General features: G+C 38.4%; 1 protein-coding gene across 1 annotated transcript in view; it reads right to left on the bottom strand.

Moving 5' to 3' along the window:
• Positions 1-537: 537 nt before the first annotated feature.
• The window catches only part of AGBL3 (AGBL carboxypeptidase 3), a gene marked incomplete at both ends in the record, with an annotated part of 73615 nt that continues 63202 nt past the window's right edge, over positions 538-10950 (bottom strand). Inside the window, 3 exon segments of the mRNA XM_080701236.1 lie at positions 538-961; positions 4536-4767; positions 9624-9817. Coding sequence (XP_080557362.1) covers positions 538-961; positions 4536-4767; positions 9624-9817 — 850 coding nt within the window.

Genomic DNA, 10950 nt, shown 5'->3' with positions numbered 1-10950 from the left:
CCATCTTATTCTGCAATCGTTTTAGTCACGTGTGCTTTCTAGGGACAATTACAGGGTAATCTTCTAGTGGGGAGCATATCTTTTCTATCACTAGTGGTTCCTAGCATACCAACCACGGAACAGAGATTCAGAAAGTGTTGTTTGCTGCCTGACTCATTAAGGTGCCTGGCAGGGAGATTAAATCGGTGCTAGTACATGACAGTTTTCCCTTGAGGTCTTAGTTTTTTGGTGGTGTATACATAAGTCATTTTGGAGGAAATAAAAAGTTCAGAGTTTTTTCACATTGACAAATATTAAATCAGAATTTCTAAGTTTTTTTTTTTTTTTTTAGTTTTCTATATTTTCTCTGGATTTCTTTTAAAATCTCTGAAAGATGTTCCCAGTGAAGAGGCGGGGCTATCTAGAGCTGTGGTCTGCTCTCCGCACATGCATGTGAAGAGGGAGGTGTGGGCGAGGGAAGGGCTTTTCTTTTATTCTTTTTACTATGTCGGCAAATGCCATCTTTCCTCCACAGTTTTCAGGGCAGCCTCGGCAGGGTTAATTGTCCTTTTTGAACTTCGGGTGGAAGGTGGGCTCGCCTTCGTTCTTCTCTGGTTGCTCCTCCTGGCTTTGAGTCAGAGGCGGGTCTGTCTGGCTGCAGGTCTGCGGGCTGGCCTCCTCGGCTTGAAGATTCTTGACTTTGAAAACACTCACATCCATTTCAATGCTGTAGGGAGGAGACTCCCAGGTGCTGCCGGGAAGCTTCGGGTGTTCAGTCTTTCTGGCCCAGGTTTGAGAGTGTTTTTTCCTCTTCTTGGAGCTTTTAAGAGGTGACAGACTTTCGAATGACCTCTGTTGCATGGACTGCAGCCATTCTGAGGCATTAGCCATGAGATTCCTCTGGGTTACGAAAGGGGGATTTCTGGGGGGTGTCCAAGACGTGTTGTACCTCTTTATATTTACGCAAGGAGCTGGCTTTACTCTAGGAAAGAAACGAAACGTGAGTTTTTGCCTAACATACACCTACTTTGTAGTCCTACATATGTTGTTCTAGTACAGACTGGACTTTCCTCCTCCCGTGGGTTCACCGCCCTGAAGATTTTGCCCTCATCTTTGTAAGAAAGATCTAAGTCTTCATGCCCGCTTGTAATTGTTCAGCGCTGCTCCCACCTGTAATTCCAAATGCCTAGAGGATGTCTTGATTTGGACGCCTGCCTAACCCCAGCTTTCCTGATATAATAGCCACTCTAAGCCTCGGCTCCTTACTTACCTACGTAATTAATTAAGTAGAGGGTCTTTAAAATTCCACTTCGCCTGACACATTTACTGTGAATTCTACTAGAATAGGTTTATTATACATGTTATAAAGATTTATTTTCCATAGCCAATAAAAAGATCAATGAGTCCAAGAGATGGAAGTTTTCCTTGGGAGAGGGAAATTTTGGGAAGTATTCACTGGAGTGTCTCAGTTTCTAGTATTGTTTGCTGTGCAGGCCATCTTTCCCCCACTGAATTCTTTTTGCAAACTGTTTTTGTCAAAATCAGTTGGGTCTATGCCTGGGTTCTCTCCTCAGTTCTACTGATGTATATATGTCTAGTTCTATTATGTATATGGCCCCAATACAACATTATATGTCTGTGGTCATATAAAAGGTTTTGAAATAGCCAGGCATGGTGGCACACACTTGTAATCTCAGTCTTGAGAGGCGGAGACAAGAGGATTACAGGTTGCAGCCAGCCTCAGCTACTTAGTGAGGCACTCCGCAATTTAGTGAGACCCTGTTTCAAAATAAAGAATAAAAATAGGGCTGAGGGTGTACCTCGGAGGTAGGATGTCCCTGGGTTCCATTCCCAGTACAGAAAAAAAAAAATAAAAATAAAAATAAATAAATAAATTAATTAAAAAAATTAAAAAAATAAAAAAATATAATAAAAAAAGGTCTTGAAATCAGTTGGGTTTATGCTTCCCACTTTAGCCTTCTTTGGAAATTGTTTTTTTCTATTCTGGTGCCTTTGTATAAAGTTTTTAGAATAATCTTGTCTATAGCTACAAGAAGTCTCAATGGGATTTTAGAAGAAACTGTATTGAACATGTCTATCAACTGGGAAAGAGATGACATCTTTATATGTTGAATCTTTTTTTTTTTTTTTTGGTGTGTGGTACTGGGAATGAAACCCAGGAGTGTTCTGTCTCCAGGATATACTCCTAGTCCTATTTTTTAAAAAAATTTGAAACAGACTTTCGCTAAACTGCAGAGAGCCTTGTGAAATTGCAGAAGCTAGCTTAGAACCTGTGATCCTCCTCTCTCCCAAATACTGGGATTACAGGTATGTGTCACCATACCTGGTTATATGTTGCATCTTTTATTCCACGAGTATACAATGTCTCTCCATTTACTTAGATCTTTGATTTCTCCTTGTGTAATTTTCAACATATCCAGTATATATGTTGTAGATTTATAAATATGTATTTCTTTTTTTTGTGTGTGGTACTAGGGATGGGACCCAGGGGCATTGTACCTCCCCTACACTCCCAGCCCTATACTTTTAGTTCTTTTATTTTTGAAACAGAGTCTCACTGAGTTGCAAAGTGCCTCGCTAAATAGCTGAGGCTGTCCGCGGACTGCAATCCTCCAGCCTCCACCTCCCAAATACTGGGATTACAAGCGTGCGCCACCACGCCTGGCTATGTATTTCACTTTTGAGAGATTAAAATGGTTTATATTTGTAACACTGATGTCATTGATTATATATAAAATATAGTTAATTTTGTATGTATCTTGAATTCTGAAGCCTAGAAGAACTTGCTTATTTAAGAAGATTTTTTTTGATAAATTCTTTGAGATTTTATACATAGAGAATAATGTCTTTCATGAATAAGGACTGTTTTCTTCCTTTCTTTTTCCCTCTGCCTGCTTTTATTTTTCTTGCCTTATAGCACAATGTTGAATAAGAAGAGTGAGAGCAGCGTTTATGGAGTTAAGTTCTCCACTATTCCTATGTTTTTCTGAGAATTTTTTTTATCATGAATAGGCATTAATATTTTGTCAAATGGCTTTTTATGTGCCAATCAATAAGATCATGTGGATTTGTCTTTTGTTTGCTAATAGGGGAGATTACTTTGATTGGGCCTTAGAAATGTTAGCTAAGTACTCTACCTTTTAATTTTATTTTAAAAATAAAAATAAAGACCTTTTAATTTTAAGATAGGATCTTGCTATGTTGCCCAGGCTGCCCTCAAATTTGTGACGCTCCTGTGGCAGCCTCCAAATATGTGGGATATAGACATGCACCACCATGCCTGTCCACTGATTGATTTTTTAAAATATTAAACCCTCCTCAAATTTCTGAAATGGACCACACTAACAAGGGGTATATAATTCCTTTTATGCTTGGTTCTGAATTCCATTTGCTTTTAAAAAAGGTTCTGTGGATGTAGAATCTTCAGAAAGCTGAGAACAGTGGCTAACACATAGAAAATACTCGATAAAAAATTTATTGCCGTCGGGCGTGGTGGCGCACGCTTGTAATCCCCGCGCTTGGGAGGCGGAGACAGGAGGATCGCGCAGGTTCGAAGCCAGCTACACTGGCTTAAGAGACCCTGTTTACAAATAAAATGTATAAAATAGGTCTGGGAGTGTAGCCCGGAGGTAGAAGTGCTTTCAGGACCCCAGTACTACACACACAAAAACAAATTATTGCCGGGTGTAGTGGCACATGTCTGTAATCCCAGTACTTGGGAGACCACAACAGGATGATTGCAGGTTCGAGGACAGCCTCAGTAACTTAGTGATGCTCTCAGCCACTTAGCAAGATCCAGTTTCCAAAAAAAATAATAAAATAAAATAAAATAAAATAAAATAAGGCTGGGGGCATATGGCTTAGAGATAGAATGCTCCTGTAATCCCCATGACCCTCCTGTACAAAATTGATAGTATTAGTATTACATTTGTTATTTTTAGATTTGTGCTGTCTTTTTACTTTATTTTATATAGATTTCCTTTTGGCCTTAGAGATGGTAATGTTTTTAATCTTTAAAAGAGATTTGGTCTCATCCCTTTTGCTTTTCTCTGAGTATCCACAAACTGAAGTAGCTCAGGTTAATTATTTCTTATTCCAGTTGTCCTCATCTCCCCCATGATTTAAGCTTTCTAAACATCTGAAAAAATTCAAGGCTATGGTTATATGTTAATTATGCATACCTTATGAAATCCAAGTTAATTAAGAGTTTTTTTATATATAACCAGGCAAAGACGACCTGATATCTTAGTTCTTCTTATGCCTACTGTGAACTAATGCGTTTATACCTTTGTTCCATGATCAAATGTGATGATGTAGCTGACACCATTTCAAGGGCCTGGTTGTTTATCCAGGATTGTTGCTTAGGGTAACGAACCACTCCACCATGCTTCTTTATCAAATGATGTATTAAATGAAAACAGGCTGGGCATGGCTCAGTGGTAGAGTACTGCTTAGCATATAACGAGGCCCTGGATCAGATCCCTGGCACCACAAATATGTAAGTAGCCAGAAATAATAAAATTATATTGACTTACTGATTCTGGGTTTGGAAGCTGGCTTTTGGATTGAAGAGCTGTTTTATCTGAGCGGGTTCTATGTTTCTAGGGTTTTCCATGATAGGGAGCAAATACTGTAGTATTTCTTGAGTTTGGGCCATTTTTTTATCCCTGTAGTTTCTTTTTTCATCATCGGTCCAATTTATGCCAGTCTTCTTGCTTTGGAAAGATGTACATTCTTTCACGTTGGTTTTTAAGTTTTGATGCAGATCTAGGAAGCAACCATAAAAATATGGATAGATATATACAAACTGTATTCATTCAATAATTACTTATTAAGTCAAATTATATGTCAAGGATTTTGTCTAAATAGCCTTGCCATCTGAAGTTTATACTTTAATGAAAGTAAACAAATATATGTCATATAAAATAAAGTTTGCAGCCGGGCGTGGTGGCGCACGCTTGCAATCCCTGCACTTGGGAGGCGGAGACAGGAGGATCGCGCTGGCTTAAGAGACCCTGTTTCCAAATAAAAAAGTATAAAATAGGTCTGGGAGTATAGCCCAGAGGTAGAAGGGTTTCCAGGAACCCCAGTACCACCACCAAAAAAGAAAAAAAAAGTTTGCAGAATAAAAGAAAAGAGAGAATAGAGAACAGAGATGAAAGATAGAACACTTAAAATTTAGGCAGGGGCAACGGCCTGCATGGGCTTCTCTTTACCCATTTCATAACTTTTTTCATGAATATCCAGAGAAAGAGGAGTAAGACAAGAACAGAGTAGTGTCACAGATATGTTTGTTGAAAAGTCTAACGTGTCAAAAGAGAGTTTAAAAGGCCCTGGGAATAATAAATAGTAAAGAAATTGATGACCAATGCCTCTGGAAACAACGGTTGCATTGGTATGGTGATAGCAGAAGCCAGGTTGCAGGAGAGGCGTGCACAGCCGAGGAAGTCAGGGTAGTGATGAGTAGCTACAACTTCAGAAAGGTGAGGGTTATCAGAACCAGACAAAATCAGTGGTTGTGGGAACCAAAGCACTAAATGAAGGAATGTTTACTTCTCTGAAATAGGCAGAAAAGATGACCTATATAAGTTAAATTTCATGGTAGGACTGGGGCCTGTAAGTGGAGGCAGTTTCTGCTGGAGATCCTTTGGCTTGTGTGTGTGTAGGTGCATATGTGAAAAAAAAAATGCTACCTACTGAGAGTAAAGGCTTCATGAGCTGGAATGGCAGCAGAAAAGGCTAGCTTCCTTTACAATTAGAGATGTGAAGCATGGGCTTAGTTCATTTTAAAGGCATTGATAGGAAAATGGACAAAGGAAATTAAATGAAGGGAATCAGCCAGGCATGGTGGTGCATGCCTGTAATCCTAGTATTGGGGGGATAAAACAGAAGGATTGCAAGTTCGAGGCCAGCCTCAGAAACTTAGTGAGATACTGTTTCAAAATAAAAATAAAAGGCCTGGGGGTGTAGTGTGGAGGTAGGATACCCCTGAGTTCAACTCCCAGTAGCAAGAAATAAATAAAATAAAACAAAACCCCCAAACCCCACACCTCAAACAACAGAGAAAATGTGCTAGAAATTTAGATGAGCTTTTAAGAACTGGGATGTAAATTATATTCTTTAAATTTGGAGCTGGATCAATGTGGTTTCCTAACTACCTGGCTTTGCTTATTCACACATGCCCAGACTTCAACTTCCAGTGAGATAATGTGACCACAGGTACCTGATTATTCATCTCCCAGTCTCCCATTGAGATAGAATATGAAAAAAAAAAAAAAGAAACTGTTTACCAAGAGAAAACAGTAGGGATATATGGGCTTTCGTATGCTAGAAACCTGGAGGCATTTTTTTTCTTTTTGCAGTACTGGGGATGGAACCCAGGGGCATTCTACCTCCGAGCTACACTCCCAGCCTTATTAATATATATATATATATATATATATATATATATATATATATATATATATATATATAGTGGTACTGGGGATTCCTGGAAACCCTTCGACCTCCGGGCTACACTCCCAGACCTATTTTATATTTTTATTTAGAAACAGGGTCTCTTAAACCAGCGAGACTGGCTTCGAACCTGTGTGATCCTCCTGTCTCTGCCTCCCTAGTGCAGGGATTACAAGCATGCGCCACCATGACTGGCCTCTCAGCCTTATTTTTTAGTCTTTAAAAAAAATTTTTGGAAGAGTTTCACTGAGTTGTGAAGGACCTCACTAAGTAGCTGAGAATAGTACAAATGGATCAGGTAAATCCCCATGAGTTGACTTTTAAATCTTACCTAAAAGGAGCACACCTATTAAGAAAATGAAATGATATACAACATAACTCTAACATATAGCGGTGAGGGAGTGGGACAAGAGCACTGATAGTTGTGAGCATGTACTGGTAGATTTCCTTTTTAAAAATTTCAATATCCCCCAACAGAGAGAGAACAACATAAGGAATTCATCACTTGGCTTCAATAATTTGATTTGTTTTTGCTGTTAGTATTGATAAATTTATAAACCATCAAGGGCACTCAAGGAAATGGTTATAGATAACTAATATAAGCTGAAAATTGTGTAGGTGAAACATCTTCCTAAAAATGGAAACGATTCCTGAAATTTCATGACTTACTTCCAGGTCTGGGGTCTGGATAAGTAGAAGAGTGGGCACTGTAAGATTGGTACATTTGTGATTCCCAAGTTCAAAGAAGAGTAATGACTTAATGTAATTATCTGCTATGATCTGTTAAGAATTTATTCCTCCTTCACTCTCCATTGGCAGCTGAAACTCTGTTTTTGTACTGGATCTCATGAATAAATATAAATTCTTCCAGAATTAAAGTCTGACTGGGTCCTTCATTAATCTTGCACAGAATCCACATTATTTCCTACTTGACAAGTTCAGTAATGGAAAAGGACAAACGTACTTATGTAAGAAACTGAGTAATAATGACGATATGATATTTAAAGAAAAAAAAATAGCCTTATATGCATATATTATAAGGGGGCTCCACAAAAAGAAAAGAAAATAGCCACCTCTGAAATTGATTTACTTTAGTTAGAAAGTAAGTTTCAGAATCCTCATTAGTATATAACCAAGTTTCAATAGGACATTTACCTATAAAATAAAGTAGTGAAGAAAAAATGAGACTCTAAGCTCAGGAAAGACTGGCTAAGGCTAATTAAGCATGTTGGTGGAGGAAGTGGGGAAAAATACTTTCTAAAACAAATAAAAAACTTCTCTTTTTATACCAAAATACCATGAATACTACCTGTCTCCATTTTGTCTCCTATTCTAAAATAGACTTCAATTAGATTGCTACCACCACCATTCTACTAAAAATTTTCTGATCAAGATCCCCATGAGCTGGGCGTGGTGGCGCACGCTTGTAATCCCCGCGCTTGGGAGGTGGAGACAGGAAGATCGAACAGGTTCGAAGCCAGCCGTGCTGGCTTAAGAGACCCTGTTTCCAAATTTTAAAAAGTATAAAAATAGGTCTGGGAGTGTAGCTCGGAGGTAGAAGGGTTTCCAGGAGCCCCAGTACCACCACCACCAAAAAAAAAAAAAAAAAAAAAAAAAAAAATCTCCATGAAAGTCCATGCTGTTAAACTCGGTAGTCAGTCCATCTCAGTGGACCAGTCAGATACTCGGGGCTCAGCTGGTCACTCCCTCCCCTTTGAGACATGTTCTCATTTGGCTTCCAGAACAACATAGGGTTTTCCTCCTATCCCACCTCTTACCCCAAAGTCTTCTTTCTTGGTTCTTATTCTCTCTTGACCTTTTCCTTTTAGTCCTTTTCTATCTCCTATTCTCTCTTAGCCCTTTTCTATCTCTATACTCATTCTCTTACGAATTTCATCCGGCATCATGTCTTTAAACATTATCTAAATGCTGAAACGCATCCCCATCCTAGAGCTCCTTCCTGAGTCTCAGACACATACCCGTCTGCTTATTCACAGCTCAACTTCAACACCAAATGCACCATGTCCAAACCAAATTTCTGTTTCACCCTTTTTTTTGGTCTCAGCATGTAATAATTCAATCCAGCAATGTACTCTGGCCAAACCCCATTAAGTCTCAACATCTTTAAACACCTAGGGAACTGTCACAACAATCAAAATCCAGAAAGACCATCCCAAAAGACTCCTTCTCCTTTACACACACTTTCCCATGCATTGTCTGCTCCAAGAAACGTTTCTCTGCTTTTTCCTCTATGGATTAACTTGCATTCATATAAATGTAATCATTGTGCATAATTTACTATTGTGTGTTTTGCTTTTTTGTGCAGCGTGATTTTTAGATTCATTTGGAGGAATGGATGGTGAATTTAGCTTTAGTTTACTTTACTATAACTTTAACACGTTTTACCATGATAGAATCAGGGTTAGGGCACTTTTCTCTGCCTTGCTGCAGGGGCACTTAAGTTTAGACACATCTCAAGACAGAAACTATGAAGTACAGTGCTCTTCAATTATTTAGGGTCACTCTACAGAGTCATGGATAAAAGGCTGTTTTCAACAGAAAATTCCAACCTGGGAAGCAGAAGCTACCAGAATATGGTGGTGGTATGTTTTTCTTTTTTTGAAATTTCCTTTGGGGGAGACGGGTAGTGTGAAGTTGAAAGGTGACTATACCAGGGAACTATTGCAAGTAAAGTAAATTTTTTCAAGATTAAACTGAAATATTTTTCTTCTATATATAACTGATATAGCAATTAAATAAGGTATTTTTCAGAGACAGGGATAAAATGGCTACCAATTCCCTCTTTTTAAAAATAAGCCAGGTGTGATGGCGTATGCTTGTAATCCCAGAACTGGGGAGGCTGAGATCAGAGGATCACAGTTTGCGGATAGCCTCAGCTATTTAGTGAGGCCCTCCACAACTTAGTGAGACCCCGTTTCAAAATAAAGAATAAAAAAAAAAAATAGGGCAGGCAGGGCTTGTAGCTCAGAGGTCGAATGCCCCTGGGTTCCAATTCCCAGACCAGCCAAGAATAAATAAAATAAAATAAAAGTCAGGTCCTATATTTTAGTTTTCATAAGATTTATTAATGATAATACAGTATAAACCATCTTTATATTTATTAAAGTACTAAGCAGTCGTTTTTATATATACATATATATATAAACCTGCTGGTATCTTGGTCTTCTCAATCCAACTCGAAGCTTGTTTGATCGTAGGACACTTCAAGGATGTCACTTTGAAGCAGTTTTCATACAAATCAGTCTCCACGGGCTGAATTATTTCCTGGACTGGCCTCTCACAGTTTTCCAAAAAATATCTCTGTTGGTCTCTGTGAAGAGTCTGAATCATTCTTTGGGAACTGAAAGAAATTGGATAGTCTGATATCAATGTCAACAGTGCACTACCCACATGAGGTGATGCAATGCCACGCTCTACTGGTATATAACACCTCAGAGAACAGTCTTTGGATTCTCACTAATCCTGCAAATAGGAGGGCCAGTCTTATCCCTATCTTACCCAAGAGGAATCAGGGTGGTTAAGCTATCTGCTCAAGATCACAGAGCTAGTAAGAGGCAGAGGTCGAACTTAAGGTCCAGAACTACTTCTGTTACTTTCTCTTATTTGACTTCTTTTCATAGGTGATGATAAACCATATATCTTAAAATATTAAATCTTAGCTTAAAATGGCCAATTTTAGAATCAGGTATGGGTGTGCCCAAAGATACCTCAAATATTGGTCTTATACCTAGTTTGCTAGGGTTCTGGGGCAAAAAAGTCATCTTTCCTCAGGACTATTTTTTTTTTTTTTGGTACTAGGGATTGAGCACAAAAGTGTTCTACCTGTGAGATACATCCCAGCCTTTTTTATCTTTCACATTTTGAGGCAATGTCTCACTAAATTAGTGCTCAATGGCCTCCAACCTGAGATTCTCCTAGCTTAGTCTTCCAAACACTGGTATTACAGGCGTGTGCCACTGTGACTGGCTCAGAACCCATTTTATTTAGCAGAAACCAAGTTCTTAGGAGAAAAGCCAAGATAGGAACATAGCATGGCCTCTCTGTTGTACACATCCAGTCAAATTTCAAATGCTCACCCATGGTTACCTATTTTACTCTCCAGACAATTGTTCACATATTTATTCTATAGGACAGGGAAACTAGCTTGTTAGCTAGTAATACAGATACAATAATTTCTAGTATAGACAGAAATTTGTCTCTATAGACAAATTGTAAAGTTTATATATAATAATATACAAACTTTGTAATAATAACAAAGTATGTAATCTCAATTTACTTTCTGTTCCTTTTCCAGGTTTTAAATACTATATTTCCCCCCATGTAGCCAATGCCTCAATTGCTGCTATAGAGAGGAAAACATTTGATTTTCATTCATTCATTCTTAAGGAATAGGTAATTTACTTATGCCAGAATTTTTTCTGTTTTTAAAGAGGCTCAGATAAATACATTGATAAATATGCATTGATAAATACA

This window comes from Muscardinus avellanarius, assembly GCF_963383645.1.
Source record: "Muscardinus avellanarius genome assembly, chromosome: 9".
NCBI classification, from domain to species: domain Eukaryota; kingdom Metazoa; phylum Chordata; class Mammalia; order Rodentia; family Gliridae; genus Muscardinus; species Muscardinus avellanarius.
This window is presented reverse-complemented; position numbering and strand designations above follow the sequence as displayed.